We start from the raw sequence: 19,677 nt of genomic DNA on the forward strand, positions 1-19,677 counted from the left end.
AAGCGTCTCCCTTTTATCGTGAGATACCAAACACAGCAGGTGGAGCATGTGACTGGTTCCTACAAACATACGCATGCGCTCGAAGCCAGTGATGGGACGCTGTCTCTGTTACACACACACACATTTTTGATTGACTCTGTATTTACAAAGCAATAGGAAAAATAACAGAGACAGATGCAGAAAGACGCAACATGTGCAGTACAACATAACGTTCTTATCACTGCTTTGTTAGGTAAAAGGTTTTAAAATCACATATATAACAACTATTGCTATATAAGTGTCTGTAATGTGCTATCATTCTTTCAATCGGATATGTTGGTTTGCTGTAAAAAGGCATAGTTTCTAAACTTGTGTGGGTGGGCAGGAGGTTTTGTATATCGTTTCTGCTCAACATTGCATCATTAATAAAGTTTGCTTCTACAAAGCTTCTGTTTCAAATTGCACAGGAAGAAACTTTATTTGATGGAATAAAAAATATAAGAACAATACACATATCTACACACACACACTGTTTACCATGCTCTTGTTATTTCAAAATCTCTACCAATTCCTACTTTTAAATTGAACTTCAGAAAAACTATATTTTTATTTTTAAAAGCTGTTAATGACAGCTCTTACTTTGACTTGTCCAGTGTGTTCTCTTCTTCAGTCTTCTGCTCCACATCTTTCTCAGCTCTGTCCGACACCCCTTCATTCTGTTTATTCCAGATACTGCTCTTCTACAAGGGCAGCAGTTACAACAGGTGGGTACAGAACTCCAGTGGCCCACGACAGTTTATTAAAACTGTACACCAGATCCAAACAAAACTATGGCACATTTTTAGCAGCCTACTGGTCAATAATGAATGTTCATTGTGTTTCTTTCAACATACCCTAGGTCTATTATTATTATTATTCAAAAGATAAGTGGCTGAAATACTGCTATATTCAAATACAAGTTTCCAATGTCTGGGTGAAGGCCAGTAACAGCTAACAATCTCAAACGCATGTTTAAGCACAGGACCATGATTATTAACGATTCTGGGACAAGGAATGCCTTTGCTTAAGACTGACAGGGAGAAATACTTCTCCCAAGATTTAAAATACTGCCTAGTAGATTCATAAACTAACTGCATGGGTTTACTAAGCTGCAAACAGGAGTGACATACCTTGTTTGTGGGTTTAGGTTTCAGTGGGGCTCCGGTATCTTTGACCAACTTTTCTTGTTTAAACGCCTCCTGCTTTCTGTAAAGTTCAGCTTTCAGGTCCACCAGCTGAATGAAGCATACAAAGTGCAGAGGGAGTACAGCTCCATAAGCAACATTCACTTTCACAATATTGAATATGTTCACTCCTGACTTTGTAGTCACAAATAAGACTATCCCCAGTTTTAATCTAGAACTTTACACTTTGTATTCGACATGTTAAAAGTAAGACAATTTAGTAGAGTAGAGACTAAAAAGGAGCTATACTTCTTACGTAATCAATAGTGGATATCTCTGTGTATTTTGGCCCATACAGAACACACACATTGTCCTGCCTAGACCGCACAAGCACAGCTTGTGGTTCGTGTAGATAGCGCGGTCTTGCTTGTGTAACAGGATTGGACTCAAACAGGTACTCTCCTGAAGTTAGCACCTTAACCAGCCTTAACCTATTTCAAAGGGGTGGTGCAAATAGCCTCACCTCACCTCAACCACTTGCAGTGATGTGTATACAGACATGAAGGCACAATGTACAGCCAGCAGCGAAAAATCAGATTTTCCACGACATTGAAAAATTAAGTGTACTTTAGAATACATGTAATTCAAAACCATGCGTTTTATTATGAATGCAATAACTGAACTCAGGACTTGTGGGGATGTAACCCACGAGTGTTAACAGTAGTACAAACTCAGCTTGCTTTCTGTTGCTATATTTTGGGTCATTGGCCAGCCTGAGCGCTAGTAGCTTGTTTAGAGGTTCACTCTGCCAGTAAGTGGGAATTAGTTTTTTTTTTTTTTTCTGAACGCCGCAGGTGTTTTTATTAAAAGCAAGGTATAGGGAAGACAAACAAAAAACAGACTGCTTGTCACAACAGAGCCAACGTCAGCCATCACAAACGCTACATCCTACCATTACAATCGCACACAAGATTTTACACAATCAAGGTTTTGCGTGTTTAGAAAGTACTTACCGAAGCTGCAGTAACATCAAACTGTTTCTTTCTCTTGTCCATTGTGGATAAATTGAGTTATACTGCATGTATGATCAACACAAATTCTTCTTCCGCTTATCCGCCATGTTGTTGAGGTGCTGCTTTTGGTAGAGGCGTGGTCGACTATCACGTGTTTTAATAGCACTCAACAAAGTGTACGCGGTATAACGTATGCATTATTTTTCGATACTGAATAACATTGAACTTTTCAACAAATGCCTTAAATCGCTATAATACACTGTTAGTATTTTAAGTAAAGTTCCTTTCATACAAATGGAATCCTATATCTGAGAGAGAGAGACCGACCGACTTCGTATATAATTGGCAATTATATATATATATATATATATATATATATATATATATATATATATATATATATATATATATATATATAATTATCATGTTCAGTTATTACAGTAACATGGTTTATATGTCATAATAGTGTACCAAAATAATACAACTACTGTATTATCATGAAAATGTGGATATGTGCCAAGTCACAGCTCAAGTGCTTTATGAATTGTGTGATAGTTTTCTTTTAGTAATAAAGGTGGAGCAAACTTTCCACTGAAACAGAACTTGTATTGCCCTTAGTGGGATTATTATGCAGAGCTAATTTTAAATATTTCAACCTGTTTTCTCGATGAGCTGAGTTTGTTCAGGTAAGTATGAATGTGTTGAAACTGTGTTTTAATATTTGAACTACAATCCAATTGAACTGAATATACCACAGCAACCTAAATGAACAAAATCATGTATTTTCACTGATAAGAATCATAAAACAACAACCACACATCTCCCCGTGCATAGAGACAGACCATAGCGATCAAATAAAACATTTGACAAACAGCACCGTAGGTTTTAGTGTTCTCCTAGTTACAACACCTATTTAACTGTATAGTAAAATAATATCTTAATGCATTTTCAAGATGAACATAATACAATTCCCTGGATGTATAGTAATATAAATCTTGATGCATTTAAATAGGATTTGTTTCCTTTGCTTTACGCAACCTACTCAATACTTTGAAGAGGCAAGATATTTTTTTATTGTGAACAACAGTTAATGAAAAAAAAATAAATAAAAAAACAGGAATGTCTTGGTTAGATAAGTATTCACCCCCCTGAGTCAATTCTTGGTAGAACCACCTTTGGCAGCAATTACAGCTGTGAGTCTTTTGGGGTAAGTCTCTACCATGTTTGCACATCTGGATTGTGCAATATTCACCCATTCTTCTTGGCAAAATTGTTCAAGCTCTGTCAAGCTGGATTGAGATCGTTGGTGAACAGCAATCTTCAAGTCTTGTCATAGATTCTCAATCGGATTCAAGTCTGGGCTTTGACTGGGCCACTCTAGGACATTCACTTTTTTGTTTTTAAGCCACTCCAGTGTCGCTTTGGCTGTGAGCTTGGGGTCATTGTCCTACTGAAAGGTGAATCTCCGTCCCAGTCTTAGGTCTTTTGCAGACTGAAGCAGGTTTTCCTCAAGGATTTGCCTATATTTAGCTCCATCCATTTTGCCCTCTACCCTGACAAGCTACCCAGTCCTTGCTGATGAAAAGCATCCCCATAACATGATGCTGCCACCACTATGCTTCACAGTAGGGATGGTGTTACCTGGGTGATGTGCTGTGTTGGGTTTGCCTTAGACATAACACTTTGCATTTAGGCCAAATAGTTCAATTTTTGTTTCATTGGACCACAGAATCCTTTGCCACATGCCTTTTTGCAAATTCCAAGTGGGATTTTACATGGGCTTTTTTCAGAAATGGCTTCCTTCTTGCCACTCTTCCATACAGGCCAGATTTGTGGAGTACCTCAGCTATTGTTGACACATGGACAGTTTCTCCCATCTCAGCCATGTAATGCTGTAGGTCTTTCAGAGTTGTCATTGGCCTCTTGGTGGCTTCTCTGACCAATGCCTTTCTTACCCGACTGCTCAGTTTGGGAGGACGGCCTGCTGTAAGCAGATTCTGGGTGGTGCCATATACCTTCCACTTCTTAATGATCGACCTGACTATGTCCAAGGATATTTCAATGTCTTTGAAATCTATTTATACCCCTCCCCTGATCTGTGCCTTTCCACAACTTTTTCCCAGAGTTGTTCTGAAAGCTCAGTTGTCTTCATGGTAGTATCTTTACTTTGAATGCACTACCCAACTGTGGGACCTTACAGAGACAGGTGTATTTAATGTGCAATCATGTGAACCACTTTTATTGCACACAGATGGACTCCATTTAACTCATTGTGTGAATTCTGAAGGCAATTGGTTGCACCTGAGCTTATTTAGAAGTGTCATAGCAAAGGGGGTGAATACTTATCTAATGAAGACTTTTTAGGTTTTTATTTGTAATTGATTTGTTTTTTCTGTTCTCTATGAATGCAAATCATGTAAAAGTGGTGAAGTTGACCTGCATCACTACTGACGTTCAGTATGTAAAACAGACTGCGCCATATTACACTAAAACCCTCTTGTGTTTAAATTCAATACATTTTCAAGGTAAAGTAATAGGTTTTCTTGGTGTAAGTCAGTATTTTCACCTGCTTTAGTGGGCAAAAAGTTGTTAAATACTAATGCTTTTGTGAAAACTGAGGAAAACTGTGTGTTTAACTGTGTGAAAACCTTACTGTGTTTAGCAGTGCTAGGTAACACATTGGTATTTAAAAATAACACTGGAATCACATTCTGTATTTAACTTACCACATGTGGCTGTAGAATTATCAATATTTACACGTAATGCAAACATTAAGGAATTGTGGAAATCTCTTTTTAATGAAGACAGCGGAGTCAGTTGCAAGTCGACAGCATGGTCACACAAAACTGTCAAGAGGGACAGTGAGTACATAGTACTGTGGTCCAGCAAGCAGGGGGCTTATGTTTTTATGTATTTATTTATTTATTTATTTATTTTTTTGTATTTATGTATTTATTTGACAGGGACAATGTACAATATGTAACATTTATGATTTTCATTGGCAGTCCCTGGATAAACACAAAATAAATGAATACAAATAAAGTAACATTTACAGAAGGGAACGTAATACATGGCAGCAGACACATACAAGCAAATGAAGAACCATAAACTTTAAAATACACAACTAACTAACTAATAAAATAACACAACACATAACACAGAAACACTCCAGAACAGCACCAAAACAGCAAGTGTCCTTTCCCGATTGTCACAAACAGACTTTAAAGTTAAGGTACATGCAGAAACCAATGGGTGTGTTACTGGAACTACAATAAAACAACTCCTTAATTTGTGTGCACTGGAATTATTTAAAATGTGAACAAAAACACTTTACATGCACAAAATGAGCCAAGTTAGTGAAAACAGGATTGCTCTTAAAGACAAAGACAAGTTTAACAGCCAGCGGTTACAAGTGATAACATGGAGTATGAGCACTGGGGAGGGAAGGTGTGGGGACATGCTAGCGCGAATTGTGTCGTGTTTAATTTGGTTGCGCTCTGGAAGCACTGTAGGCTGCAGCTACAGCTATGGCCAAATATGTTGCACCACCCTATAGTATTAACTAACTTTACTTCATAAAGTCCAATGAAAATATGTCAAAGTGTTACGTTGACATATTGAATTAAATACCGCTTTGTGACTTCCATATACATAACAAAACACTGACAAAAATTGAAAAATGTTACATTTCAAAATCTAACAAGAAATTCTGTACTACTATTATGGCAACCAGTAGACTTCTGCAATATGATTTTGTAGTTTCTTAAATTATGTTAAAATAGTTATTTTTTAAAAATGATGTCTCAATCCTAAAATTCTAGGTGATGCAAAGCATCAAATACAGTACACCCCATCATTTTCGATTTCCTAACTAATTAACTGGACCTTCTCAACAGTATCTATTACATATGTTATCTAAACTAATTTGGACTAAATTAGTATTTGTAAAACCAATTTGCTTACACATGACATTAATGTAAAAGTAATACATATTGTCAATCAAAAACCAATAGTAAATACTCCTATACCTTCATACAAGTACATGACAGTATTGGACATGTAAGAGATGTTTTTACTCTATGACAAAGGGGCAACAGGGTTAATCTGATCAATCTGACCTACATTATTAAAAATACATTTCAAATCAATAAAAGTAAAAGAAAACAACAGCATTAGTTCATTTCAAATGATATCATTTGCAATTTGAATTACAGAACCCATCAGTGAATGAAGTGTACATCCAATCGTGTGTTGATAATGACAAATTTAGATTTTTTTCTTTACCCCACACAAACAGTGATCTTACATACATGTTTTATTTTGTACAATGACTGTCGCTGGTCTGCAGATTTTAATGCCAATTTATGGACCTGAGCTGTGAAGTGCGGGTCACTTGGATGCTCTGCAGCAATGCGTTACACACACTGCGATACCCCCCAACACTGCACGTGCAGTTAGGAATGTGTTGTCCTCTTTTTTCCCTTGCAGGCCTAATCAAAGAACATTTTTTAATAGAAGTGACGCTCAGATTTCAAGACCGTCTGTGTTTTTGCAAATTTCAAATGTGCTTTGCTGTTTAACTAATGCTTAAAAAGATTAAACAGACCTACATTAACGCTGCTCTAACCCTATGCACGTTTTTAACACTACCCTTTATTTGCTGTGACATTAGTGCTATCACTACAAGCTTCCTGGGTATTTCACAATGAACCCTATTGGGACAAATCACTATCGTTATCAATGAGAAGCGCAAACACACATGGGTATAAATTACAGCAGCAGACTACCCACAGAACAAGAAGCAAGGACCGAACCGTATCAGGTAGGTGAAACCTCTTTCAATTCTCCAAGAAACAGATGCGTCAGAGAGGGGCTGCAATAAGGTGCACAGTGGTGGGGAATGTTACATTTTCAGGTTTTAATTGTTGAACTATTGTTCTTCTTTCTAGACATATTTCATCCAACTATTAAAGACTCAATAATTCTGAATATTTAGAAATACTAAAATACACACGTTCTGAAGACTTTGAAAAAGACTTCTAGTCAAAATGTTTGTCATTGAATGTAAAATGTCTTTAAAGCAGAAGAGGGTAAGAAAAGTTAGGAACGAGAGCAGGCCATTCAGCTCATCTCAGCTTTCCTGGTTAGTAGCTGATTTGTAAGAATAATTTCACAAACTAGTCATAAGATACAAGGCATTTATTACATGCAAGAATAAAGAAATTGCATTGAACATCACTGAACAGTACAAGACTAGGGTCTGACAGTTGAGATTGCTATAACAATGAAAGAGCACAGCAGGTAAGATTTATGGAATTATTTGGTCAACTTCAATCAATTTAATGTCTACTTTTGTTTCCTGGTCATTTATAACCTCCAGCCATTGCAAGTTATAGTGGCAAGCAGGATTCAAGAGTGTAGGAAGCTTGACACCTTCCTTTGGATGATGTAAACAAACTGGACGCCTTCCTTCTTAATAAAGGAACATAAAGAATGATGGTTTAGTGTAAAATGTAACCCTTGTTTACGGACGTTGCACTGTCAATTAAGTGATGGTTTTTCTATGCAGAAGCCCAGCTTGTAAAATGGATATTCTGAAGTTGAGTAGATTGTTCTGCGTCCACTTCATGAACTAACTTCCATGTTTTCTTGATTTCAAAGGTGCCAATCTCATTCTTTCACCATGATGCTTAGATTTGCTGCATGTGGATTCCTCTTCATCTGCATCCTGGCACTTGGGACAGAACAAGTAGATGCTGGATCAAGCTTCCTGAGTCCTGCTGGTACCAAGCCTCAGGTACTAGTGTGTGTGTATAGAACTATCAGCATGTACATTAGACTTTTGTTAGTTGTTGTATTAGAGTATTTCTGTTTCAGTTGCGATCTACAAAAAGCAACAAGGTTTGGTTCAATGAATGTGATATAAAATCCAAGTTAACTTCAATTCCCTTTTGGAAACTTTTACGCAAGCAATTGTTTCAGACATTAAAATTGTGTTTTGTTTTCACTGTTTTTTAAACATGAAATATTTTGGTCAGAACTTACAGTTGTTTGCTTTTTTTTTTTTTTTTTTTTTTTTTTTGTGAAATTTGCTAACTGATTGTTTGAGTTGATTTGAAGTTTAGCTTCTTTTGTTTGAATCCCAGCTGGGAAAGCCTGTGAAAAAGCCCGCTGCACCCAAGATGACACGTCGAGATTCAGAAAGCACAGTGGAGATTTTGGAAGGGCAATTTCATGACATTGGAGACAACAAAATAATGGTATGTGTATCCAGTGATTTATAATAAAGGGTTAATGAATGTCACATTTCTAGCGCAGTATTACAGAAATAACTAAACTTGTATTGTAATAGTCTTTCTTGTCTTCCAGTTCAGTGCTCCTTTTGAAATCGGTATCCCGATGTCAGAATCTCAGTATCAGGAGTATGGGCACCTGTTGCAAAAACTCACAGAGGACGTTCTAACTGATAATAGTGAAGGTACTATACAGTCCTTTATAAGTGTCGACTGGTACAGTGGGTATCAAACTAGGGGCCATAGAGATTGCTCAGAGGGTATCGCAAAATTATTGAAACCTATCATTACTGTCACAGTGTAATCTGTTTAATGTACAAATAGTAACCTTTTGCTACAGCCAGTTAAGGGGACTCCCTAACAAAAAAAAAATAGAACCTCTGAACATTCACATCCTGTCTGTGCTGGACCTGCTGGCCAAACAGGTGGAGTTCAAGGACAGGATGCAAGATTTTAATTCTGGATAGTGGAAGACAACTAACATGTATAGAGGGAACCGGTAAGGAAATGAAAAGGGTTACAAGACCAGACTTGATAAAGTTTTGGTATCAATCAGCCGCTAGGAACCGGACGAGCATTAATGGGCTGCTGTAAATGTTCTTGTTATATGTTAATACGTTGTGTGTAGGGTGTCTCTTCTTGTTGGGCTGGAGGACCACAAAGCTGAGCGGTTCTGTCAGCTCAAGCGTGCAGAATGATTTATGTTGTAATAAGAGACACCTAGAACACAACGGACTACCTTATTATAAATCATATTAAAATTGTACACTTGAACTACTGTTTAACATAAAGTTTTTTTTTAGTTTTTTTTAAATATAAATGATGCTATATGCCCTGGATAACTTATATACACGAGATGTACTCAAATTTTGACAAACCCTTAATGGCAATTGGTTGATTTCTCATCCGTGATTAATAAGAGTGTTATTGCACTTATAAAGTGGCACCCCCTTCACTCAACCAAAAGTGAATTGGTTGTCATGGGAATCAGCCAAAGTTCCGAGCTGTGCTGGTGTGGTGACATGTCTGCACAGGTTGGAACACTTGTTAGCCAATGAGCTTGTGCCCTCTAGTCTTGCCATTTTCTAAACTTACTGTATGTATATGCTTTCAACAACATTGGGGGCTTTTGAGTGTATCTGGTAAACCTCTGGCATACCAATTTACAGCACAATGTGATACACTCAACTCGTGTAGTAGGTCTACTTTCACTTTACTTATGACCTTGTGCTTTTTTTGTATTTAGTTTTAATTGCTTGAAAAAAAGTAATTGTTTTTCTTTCAGATCAGTAATCTGAAAACTGGCAGCACTGGAATGCTTAATTGAACTGACTGGGGATGCTTTCAATACAAGATGGTCCATGAATTACCATATATGTGTGTTTCTGTATCAGCATTGTGTATGTGCAATTCATTATTTCTTTTTTGCTCCTTGCAAAATGGCATTAGACGTGGTGTAAACCATACAGAATTGTGTAATGTTAAATTTATAATAAACTTCCTGCAGACAATTTTATGCTTCTTTTTTTTTTTTTAAACTGTGTATAGTGTGCATTTACTGTTTTCTAGCAATTGATATTCTCAGAGCATTCTTACAGGAAAAAGGTGCTTCCTCCCTGATTTTCAGGTAGAACAAATAGGCAATACCGAATGACATAATCCCTCCACCCACTTACATTCTTGTTATATGGTTTCCAATTCTTGTTTTTCATTCCATCCTTGAAACTTATTTATAAAAGGTTTGAGCTCAGCCAGGATCTTTGCACTGTTTTCTGGTGCTTCTAGTTAGTTCCCCACCATGGAACTTGCATAATCAGTATGAGACTAAGGGGTGATTTACGTATAGACGCAGTGCAAATAATTCAAAATGCAAAATTCAAATTGCATTGCGGCCAGGCAGTTCTTTTGTACTGTGTCCTATTAAAGCTTAAGGGCAATGCAAATTACTCAAGACACAAAAGTAGTGACCCACAATTACGATAATGAGGGTCTCATTGCAGTTAGGAGTACAGACAACAGTCGCTGTATGACATTTGTGGAGCACAAAAACAAAGCAAAAAAAAAAATTTAAAAAAAGAAGTCAGGAAGGGCAGCAAAATCCTTTCCGAGGAGCTGAGAGTCCTTACGGCTGAGGTCAACCTGAAAAGGAGTTGTTTGGAAAAGCCTCACACAAGATCAGTTATGCTAGTATCCGTAGGAAATTTTATGTATTGGCCTGCCCTGTCCAATTCTATGCTCTTTTCATTTGAATGCATTTCAATATAATTAATGGATAAATACTTGGCAAAGTGCAAATTTGATAGCGGGTGAGAACACCAGGTGAACCCCATTCTTTACATATGCCGCATTTTTAGCGGCCAGTAAAATCAGACTTTAAGGCTGCTAAACACGGCAGCAATGGGGGTTTTGCACCCGCAAATCACTTTGCACGTATTCTTACATCACCCCCTAAATGTAACTTGATTATTAGTGTCCCTTTCAACACCTGCAATGAAAAAGAAACACAAACCACCCAACCCGTTAGCAGCAGCAATGAACTCAATCCAGCACAACGCAACTGCCAGCAAATTATTCTCCGTCTTGCACAAAAAGCTCTTGTGAGGAACTAAATAGAAGAATACTGTAATGGTCTTGAATTGAGAATACTGCAATAGACCAAACTGAGCTAAAACCTTTAAAAACTAAGTTAGGAATGTGATCAATTGAAACAAAGTAAGAATTGAAAACTAAACATTAATGTTAGTGAAAGAAGATATTCATTTTATAAAAACACCCAATTTTTCTGCTTTTAAAAGGTAGTATAAATGTGCAAAAATGTAAAAGGATGAATAATTAGAAGTATCAAAAGGACATACAAGTTAAAGAAGGTTAAAGTAAGTTTATTCATTCAGGTTTCCAAATGTTAGAAAGCTAGCCAGTTGTTAAAAACAGATTATTCCAAGTTTATGTCTGAACACCTTTACTCTCAACACACAATTTTCTTGGTTATTTAACAAAACCCATCAAGATACTGCAGGGTCTACTATACCAGAGCCCCATTCTCTAATAACCAGGTACATTGAAAAACTGAAACAAGAAAAGCCCTGGCAATGAATTACAATTTCAAAAATAATAATCTCATTAACACGATCAGTTTTACTGGTGCCATTGCAACTGTCACATTTAGAAAAAAAATAGGCACTTGGGGGGTATAATTTTCAATTTTTTTTTTTTGTTAAAAAATACATAAAACTAAATAAAGAAAACACCTGTTAATTTTACAAAACTACTATGGAATATAAACAAAAGGTTTCTTTAAGCAAACATTCAAGCAGTTTGGTCAGTTTGGCAAAACTATTGAAACCTATCATTACTGTCACAGTGTAATCTGTTTAATGTACAAATAGTAACCTTTTGCTACAGCCAGTTAAGGGGACTCCATAACAAAAAAAAATAGAACCTCTGAACTTTCACATCCTGTCTGTGCTGTTTTGTAACACTGTGAAATTTATCACCTTTCAAAAATAGAAAATTCTTTAAGAACGTGCCCAAGTTTAACCATTTTTATTTAAATTTCTTCCACATTTATTAGTTTCAATTGCATGGAATATAACATAACAATTTTTGCTATTATAAGCCTTGCTTAAAAGATATAAAATTATAATTTGCTAGAATTGTATACTGTAAAAAAAATTCACAAGACCACACAAGTCTGTAACCAACACTGTTTTAAATCTGCTTTTGACGTTCTATCTGTACAAGAGTTATGGTATATTTTCTTTCCAAAAAATAAAAAAAATATTCATTTTTCTATGTTAAATTAAAATACCTTGTATATAAAAATAACAACAACAACAACCAGTATTTTTGTGTTTTTATTTTTTCAACTAACAAAGAGAGAACCATTGTTGGCTTGAATTGCCTTTTACAAAATAAGTCATTGTGTTGTATAATTCTGTAAATATTCCATTTTGTTATTTAAAATAAAACGGGTTATGTTTAAACATCAGATTGCTAATTGCTAAAGAGCTCTACACCCCATACAAACCAGTAGTGTTTTGTCTCAGTGCTGATAACACAGTTGACAGCTTCATAGCTTTCACATTGGCGATCTCTTTGACTGTGCACAGTGCAAGCCCTGGGTGGGAATACGTGCACACTCTTTTAGAAACCTAGACAAACAGAAACAAGCAGCTATTATTCTGTACGGACATTCCTTGCTATTTGGAATGCAGTAATACACGCATTACAGGTGTAAATAACTGACATGGAGAAAACACTTTACACTGGAACATGCTTGTACCAGTCTCATTACATTTTATGGCCTTATAAGTGGGTTAAAATCCAGCAATATGCCATTGGGTTATACTTCTAAAACAGAATTCAACATTGGGATTCCTTTATAAGATACATTTTCAAATGTTTCCGATTCATCAATGTACTGTGGATTTCCTCAAAGAAACCAGTCCACAGCATCAGACTGCTTATTTTCCTATCTGAAATTCAATGAACTTGTTAATACAGACTAGTTTAATTGCAGAGATGTGGAGGACAATCAATGGGGTTGTGGTATTTGGCAATGATATCTGAATGACGATCAGCTGAATTAGAAATGTTTTCAGTGGGTTAAACGACTTGAACAGTGGATTATTTCATGGATTCATCACTAATTGTTATTTAGCTCTTACAACCTTTACATTTCTCAGTCCATTGCATAATTTCAATAAACTAATATTTTTAATAAAACTACAAATACAAAACAGCCAGGATCTCATTTCTGGTTGGGCACATTTATTTCATTTCATTTGCATTTGGAATTGTCCATAACTTCAAAACACCCAAACACTGTTCTCTGCAGAAGGCACTAGCTGAAAAGTCTTTTGGATCCAGACACTGAAAAGGAGTCATTCAAAAACAGCTATGCTAGAACAGACTAAACCTCAACACATACCATTCTTATAAAAGCACTCACTTGTCTAGGCAGGAAGTAAGGCGCATCCGTTTCTACAACTATTCTGTCCAGTGGTATCCTTCTCACGGCCTCTTTAGTTTGGACAGCACGAGGGTAGGTGACCAGGGCTGTGAACCCCACTGAGAGATTAGGAAACTCCTCGAGAAAAGGCTCGATCACATCATAGCTGTCTGTGAAGCAGTGCCTGAAGCAAGAAACATGCAGCATTCAAAATGGAAACACAAACCGTTCTCCAGAACTGCCTACAGGGTCATCCCTTTTGGCAGTGTTTCTTGTTAGAGAGCTATAATGTGTGCTACAGTATATCTTGTGAAATGTAACTTGAACCACAAAACTTGGGCCAGTGATTATGTGTATTTCCACAGATTTACTGTAAAGTATAGATATTACCACTATGGGGTCACTGGACAAATTATGAAACCCCGAACACAGCCCTGTGTTCAGATTTTGATTAAACCTGTTACCTGGAGGGATAGAGATTTTGATTAAACCTGTTACCTGGAGGGATAGAGATTTTGGTAAAAGCTATGACCCTCTTCTGAACCCACTGTTCCAAGTTGCAATCTGAAATGTTTTCCAATAAAATAATTCTAAGTGTCAGTTTTCATCAACGTCTGAGGCGTTGCTGTGTTCAAATTGCCCATGGAGTTGTGACGGAATGACACATTTTTATACCCATTCTCCTCCAGACTGTGTGGTTTCCTTGTTTTCATGCTAGTAACTCTGAGGTAATTTAGTCGTGTTCGCTACCTGTGGATCTTGTAGTCCCTGGGCACAAGCTTCTTCATAATCTCAAACAAGTCTTCATCAGCATTCCTGCAGTGTATAACAAGGGGCTTCCTCATAGATACCGCCAAGCGGAGCTGCCTCTCAAACACCTAGAGAAGAAAAACAAGACAGCTTGCATTAAACATAACCTTACCAACTCTGGTGTAAGAAAACGTCACAATACAAAATAAAAACTTTACTCCGATTGAGATTATTTTCAGGAGTTGACAGGGAAAGTCATTAAAAAAATTGCAGTTGCAATTTATTACTTGTGAACTCCCTGGTTCCAATTGGATAACCAAGGTTTTCCAGTAGCACAAAACAATGCAATCACACAAACAACAAGATGATAATTTACTACACCTGTTTTTGCTTGAAGACTTCTGTGGTGCACTTGTGTGAATAGTCCAGTCCCATTTCACCAAACGCAATCGCTTTGGGGTGTCTCATAGCATCAAGTATGGCTCTCTCGTGTGCTTCTGTATAGTAACGAGCAAAGTGTGGGTGACAACCAAAAGCCCCCCAAACTTTCTCTTCCTTCAACAATTCTCCCCAGAGACGATCTCTAATGATGTGACGGGGATTACAAAAATCAGCAATGCAGCCTTCGAATTCCACAGGGAAAGTGCTGTGGTAGAGGTTCCGGAATGCGGCAAAGGTCCCTTTAAAAGTCAGCTTGGCATACAGCATATCCAGGTGGCAGTGCGTGTCAATAAAGCCGTGCTGTCGAGGTCTTGTGGATGTGGTGATGAAATCACATGCCGGTGTAGAATTCAACGAGGTAGAACTACTGCCCTCAAAGGTTGAAATATCAAAGATTGAATTGTAAGATGCCACGCTGGAGTCTAAATCTCTCCTGGTACCTTCTTGCGAGCAGCCAGAATAGTCAAAAGAATACGACTGGGAGGCCCTTTGATAAAAAGAGCCAGAATCCCTGGAGTTATATAGTGGCAAAGGGGTGCTGGCTCTGTATTTCTCAGAGAGCCTGTAGGAATCGTTGCTGGAGCTGCTTTGATAGCCAGCGCTCCTCTTCATCATGCTGGGTGATGCAGTGGGCGTTTGGGGTCTACCACGCCAGTTCCCTGGTTGACTGGTCCAGGGGCTCATATAGGAAGGCAGTGGGTTCCCCACATATTCAAGTGCTGGAGGTGAATCATCATACTTTCCTTTCTTCGGGCTGCTTGTAACACAATCCTCGTCCTGTGAAAATGTCACTACAGTGACCGGGTCATCGACATCTGACCAGTCAGCTCCATCCGATTCCTGGCCTTTCAATACAACACTCTGTTAGACAAATGCAAAAAAAATGTGGTTTAAAGTCATTGTAGTGTCTTCTAGACCTAGAATGGGGGACCTAGCCATGTTGTTGATGCCGAATCACTGGGATCCTTTTAGATTTCCAACATGACATGAAGTTTTCAGATCAATCAGCATTTATAGGACCTAGTCAGTCATGGATGGGACGAATGGTCTGCTCACGTTCTAGATTAAATGGTTAATTCTTCCAAGAGTTTCCTCACTAGTGTGGTAAATAGGGGAAGTGCCCATTTTTTCTTTTTTTAGCAATTCAAAATTAAAACAAGGAAAGTGTCATTCGATGCACATTTTCATAAAAAAACAGTGAATGTAAATCCATAAATTCAATGCGCTCTTTTTCAAAGATTAGTAGGTTAAAGCATTTTCACATGTGTCCACATCCCCCTCAAAGGGTTTAACAGACCTTACTGTATGTAAAATTAAACATATTAGATACGGACATAATGATAAACTAGGCAAAACTTACCAAAGATCCATTGTAACTAAAACATGCAAAACTATGGGGATGCTCAATGTTCAGCTATCACGGACAAGCAGGCTTTACATACAAATCAAAGGATGCTTCCCTATGACCGATATAAATTTGATATTGACTGCTTACCTTCCAGACAATGAACAATACATCATCAAAAACGTTTGTCATTGAATTTATGTTTTTTTTTTTCTTAAGTACTTTCAGCGCAACATCATACAATGGTATCCCGTTCTAAATGTGTCTATCTACGGAAGGACCAAACGTTTTGCCTTTACATATCACTTACCCTTGTGAGGTTTCCTGTAAGATAAGCTTCCTTGTCTTCTCCTACATCAATGAACACCAAAGGAGAAGGACATTTTCCCACCCCAGCATCACTTTCACCTTTAGTTTGTTCATCATCCTTCATAAGTGAACAGCAAGAGAGTTCATCGTTGCTTCCTGAATCATCCAGTTCCAAAGACTTTTTGTCTTGTTCTGCTTCAGCAGCAGTGCTTGTGGTTTCATTAAGCTCCAGGTGGGTTTTTTTCCGCATGTCTTTTCCAAACGCTGCAGAGATGGCTTTAAGGTATATGACTTTCAATCCATCTTCTGGCGTTCTGGTTTTCAATTTGTTACCCGATGTCAACGTATTATTCTGTTCTGAACAGCGACCTGAGGTGGAGGATTTACTGGGTGTGTTTTCAGAAGTTTTTTTCTGGAAGATAAGAAAATGTACCAATATCAGGTAGGGTTGGGACAATATTGAAAATCTCTGAAATAATCGCAGGATAAAGAGAGTCCCAATAATTGAAATTATCGTGGTGTTTACTCATTTAGATTCTACTGGTTTGGTTAAATAAACACAAAATACAGTAGTCCCTTGCTAAACGAAGGACACGTTACCTGGGATTCAAAAAAACATGCACATTTATACTGCTCAATTTATTTTAAACTTTAGCCTAAAGGCTACTGTAAATAACAGTATAACACAGAATAAATCATGCCTTCTCTGTACACATTACTGTAGAATTAAAAAATAAGATTATTTTAAGTTAAAGGAATGTAGCACACTTTCTTTTTACCCAACTACTTAACAGTACACAAACCAAAAATAGTTCATGCCGCCACGTTTACAAGCTATGATACCACAGTACCTTACATATACTGCACACACTAGAGAAATAATAAATCCATTTAAAATCTACATAGAATAGTTTAGTGTGTTCGTGTGGCTACAAGAAAAAACACTGTTCGATATGATATTGCAGAGTTAGTGTAAATCATCCCATCCCTAGTATCAGGGAATTAGTAAACCAACACAAAACATGGATTTACATCAGGACTGTCCAGCAGATGGCTCTTTTGAAGTCTCCTACGTAAAGCTTTCAGTTTGAAAAGACTGCAAGGGCAAGACAAACAAAATGCAGTGTAGGGATGTATTTTAATACTGATATACAGTAAATGTATTCAAACACCCCATTGTTTATGTAGTTTTGATTTGTTGTGCATATAAAATCAAACCACAGTAACTCAATTTTGGCAAATTGTCAAAACAGGCAAATTAAGGACTGTAATTTAATTTATGACTAATATGCCACACAAGCAATTAATTTAAAACAGTAAGAGAAAAGGATCACAGCCACAAATGGTAAAATGCAGGAGAAGTTTTAGAAGTTGTTTAAGATGCCTAATTAAAAGCACAAAAAGTGGTCTAATATTTTCACACGTGTCTATTGTTTCTCTATCACTGGCTACTGACTGAAATCGAAATTCTTTCACCCTGAGGTTTTCATACAGGTAGATATATAAAGAATATAAATAACAAATATTCATGCGTTCCAATACATTTACACACAACTGTATCTTACTGTAGTTTCTACCATTTAGTCAAATATACTTTTTTTTGTTGTAGGGCTATAAAAAAAAAAAAGAAAAAAAGCTCCCTGGTAATCCGTATGGCTCTATTAGTCAAAAAAGTTATACAACTGCAGTTTGCCATTATTATTAAACCAGGGTGCATCTCCCTGGAGAAATGATAAGTAGGTCCCATGTGTAGGTAGGTAGGTAGGTATGTATGCATGTATCCAAGTCTGTACTTCCAGTATGAAGCAGACCTTATACAATTCTAATGAAACATGCTAAAGACAATCTTTAGCATCATTTAGAACACAAGAATGTTATCCAGAGAAAGGCTCATTTGATTTTGATTGGTTAGGACATTCCTTCTTGAGAGTATTCGAATGTGGGGTTGTACAGAGGCATCTGACTGTATCAAATGTGCATTGAACATATGCATAATATGGATGTAGGTCATGGTGATTTCCTTTAATGATTCTGACAGCTCTTTTTTTTTTTTTTTTTTTACAGTGTTGGGCAAGGATTGTGTCACTGAGAACTGTTTTTTTTATATTTCTTTTCAATAAGTGTAAAAAGACAGTAATGAATAATACATGTATCTTCAGTAACCAAACCTGATACACTACATTGTGTTGTGTGGTGATTCATGAAAAGTGACCCGCGTTTTACATCCATCAACATCCAAAGACAATTTACTTCACCTAAATACTGAATTACCTTGGTGGGAGTCTGTGGTCGAAACAATGTCTTCCGAAGCCCAGAGCAACTCTTCGGTGAAGATCGACTGCCTTCACCACCTTGAGTACTTTGCTGATAATGTATTGAGCTTGCAGCGGTTTTACACTTTGGCGTCTCCAGGAAAATATTGTGCAAACTCTCCAGGTGAGCAGAGCCAGAGGAGACGTTGAGAGATGCACAGCGAGCCTCATCTTCAGAGTCCTCCTCCCCCGGCGACCAGCAGGATGGCTGGGGAGTGCCAGCACTGCTCCTCCGATACTTGCTAGGTGAAGAGAATTGCGACCTTGGGCACCGATACTTCACTTTTCTGCTTCTACTGCTGTTGTCCATATTGAGGCACCTAGTCAAAACAACACAGGACAATGTGTTTTTAGTGTCAGCGTACACTATGGCCAAACATTTTGCAGCCCTCATACAACTAACAAATTTTGCCTCCAAGTTGAATGAAACCTGCTGAATAACATTACGTTAACATATTGAATTACATACAGCTGTGTAAATTTTCCACATACTTCAACGCAAAAGTGACAAATTAAAGTGTGGCATTTCTAAACAGAACATGAACGTCTGAACTACTAGCACGGCTTCCGGTAGACTATTGCAATATCATTTTTTAGATTCTTTGATTACATAACGTTCAATAACAGATCAGAATTATTTTCATATAGGTGTTTGTTTTTGTATAATCTCAATCAAAAATTTTAAGTGATGCTAAACTTTTGGCCACAGCTGTACACCGACAGTTCAACTAGTATACTGAAATTGGAATAGTCTGCAAGTTTGTAATGGTGTTTATGCTTTCAGTTTGTGGCACGTGTCTTTTTTTTTTTTTTTTTTATTGGTCTGAGTGGTGCAAAAGGGCCATAAATCAACCTGCTACCCCATAGGTCAGTTGTAATTAGAAAACAGAACTGCGATTTCCTTTAAAGGAGTTGAACTGAAAAAGTAAACGTAACATGTAGCTGGGAGAGGACTAGTCAGTGCAAATTACTACTATATTTTATAGGAGTTTGAATTTAAAAATCCTCATGTGCTGTACTATAATCTGTGTACTTGCAAATCCCATGGTTGTAAAATTTCCTTTAAAAATATATATATATATATATATATATATATATATATATATATATATATATATATA

The 19,677-nt window shown here is 37.1% G+C and overlaps 3 protein-coding genes across 3 annotated transcripts; 1 reads left to right on the top strand and 2 right to left on the bottom strand.

Moving 5' to 3' along the window:
* Nucleotides 1-596: 596 nt before the first annotated feature.
* LOC121298274 (coiled-coil domain-containing protein 174-like) lies at nucleotides 597-2,285 on the bottom strand. Its single transcript, XM_041225305.1, has 3 exons — nucleotides 2,156-2,285; nucleotides 1,149-1,253; nucleotides 597-719 (listed from the first exon to the last, which is right to left on the bottom strand). The coding sequence occupies exons 1-3, from the start codon at nucleotides 2,195-2,197 to the stop codon at nucleotides 615-617; spliced, it is 252 nt and encodes an 83-aa protein (XP_041081239.1). The 5' UTR covers nucleotides 2,198-2,285; the 3' UTR covers nucleotides 597-614.
* A 5,553-nt stretch (nucleotides 2,286-7,838) lies between these two features.
* ghrl (ghrelin/obestatin prepropeptide) lies at nucleotides 7,839-8,915 on the top strand. The gene is made up of 4 exons (XM_041225542.1): nucleotides 7,839-7,952; nucleotides 8,302-8,415; nucleotides 8,525-8,633; nucleotides 8,824-8,915. The coding sequence occupies exons 1-4, from the start codon at nucleotides 7,839-7,841 to the stop codon at nucleotides 8,913-8,915; spliced, it is 429 nt and encodes a 142-aa protein (XP_041081476.1).
* A 3,479-nt stretch (nucleotides 8,916-12,394) lies between these two features.
* Nucleotides 12,395-19,031, bottom strand: tatdn2 (TatD DNase domain containing 2). The gene is made up of 6 exons (XM_041225543.1): nucleotides 18,516-19,031; nucleotides 16,246-16,656; nucleotides 14,531-15,451; nucleotides 14,150-14,277; nucleotides 13,400-13,583; nucleotides 12,395-12,599 (listed from the first exon to the last, which is right to left on the bottom strand). Exons 1-6 carry the CDS (start codon nucleotides 18,948-18,950, stop codon nucleotides 12,459-12,461), a joined length of 2,220 nt encoding a protein of 739 aa, XP_041081477.1. The 5' UTR covers nucleotides 18,951-19,031; the 3' UTR covers nucleotides 12,395-12,458.
* Between the last annotated feature and the right edge of the window lie 646 nt (nucleotides 19,032-19,677).

Source organism: Polyodon spathula, chromosome 23 (genome assembly GCF_017654505.1).
Source record: "Polyodon spathula isolate WHYD16114869_AA chromosome 23, ASM1765450v1, whole genome shotgun sequence".
In the NCBI taxonomy this organism is placed as follows: domain Eukaryota; kingdom Metazoa; phylum Chordata; class Actinopteri; order Acipenseriformes; family Polyodontidae; genus Polyodon; species Polyodon spathula.

What these genes read in the sequence shown, in the direction of transcription:
- tatdn2 (XM_041225543.1), bottom strand. Translation starts at nt 18,950, where the DNA reads ATGAGGGCTGCAAAATGTTTGGCCATAGTGTACGCTGACACTAAAAAC. An exon ending in TTACAGGAAACCTCACAAGG is followed by an intron (nt 15,452 to 16,245) that starts GTAAGTGATATG and finishes TTTGTCTAACAG; the next exon opens with AGTGTTGTATTGAAAGGCCA. An exon ending in AAGTCTTCAAGCAAAAACAG is followed by an intron (nt 14,278 to 14,530) that starts GTGTAGTAAATT and finishes TTTCTTCTCTAG; the next exon opens with GTGTTTGAGAGGCAGCTCCG.
- LOC121298274 (XM_041225305.1), bottom strand. Translation starts at nt 2,197, where the DNA reads ATGGACAAGAGAAAGAAACAGTTTGATGTTACTGCAGCTTCG. An exon ending in TTGATGTTACTGCAGCTTCG is followed by an intron (nt 1,254 to 2,155) that starts GTAAGTACTTTC and finishes TGCTTCATTCAG; the next exon opens with CTGGTGGACCTGAAAGCTGA. An exon ending in AACCTAAACCCACAAACAAG is followed by an intron (nt 720 to 1,148) that starts GTATGTCACTCC and finishes CTGCCCTTGTAG; the next exon opens with AAGAGCAGTATCTGGAATAA.
- ghrl (XM_041225542.1), top strand. Translation starts at nt 7,839, where the DNA reads ATGATGCTTAGATTTGCTGCATGTGGATTCCTCTTCATCTGCATCCTG. An exon ending in TTGGAGACAACAAAATAATG is followed by an intron (nt 8,416 to 8,524) that starts GTATGTGTATCC and finishes CTTGTCTTCCAG; the next exon opens with TTCAGTGCTCCTTTTGAAAT. An exon ending in TCTAACTGATAATAGTGAAG is followed by an intron (nt 8,634 to 8,823) that starts GTACTATACAGT and finishes AAAAAAAAATAG; the next exon opens with AACCTCTGAACATTCACATC.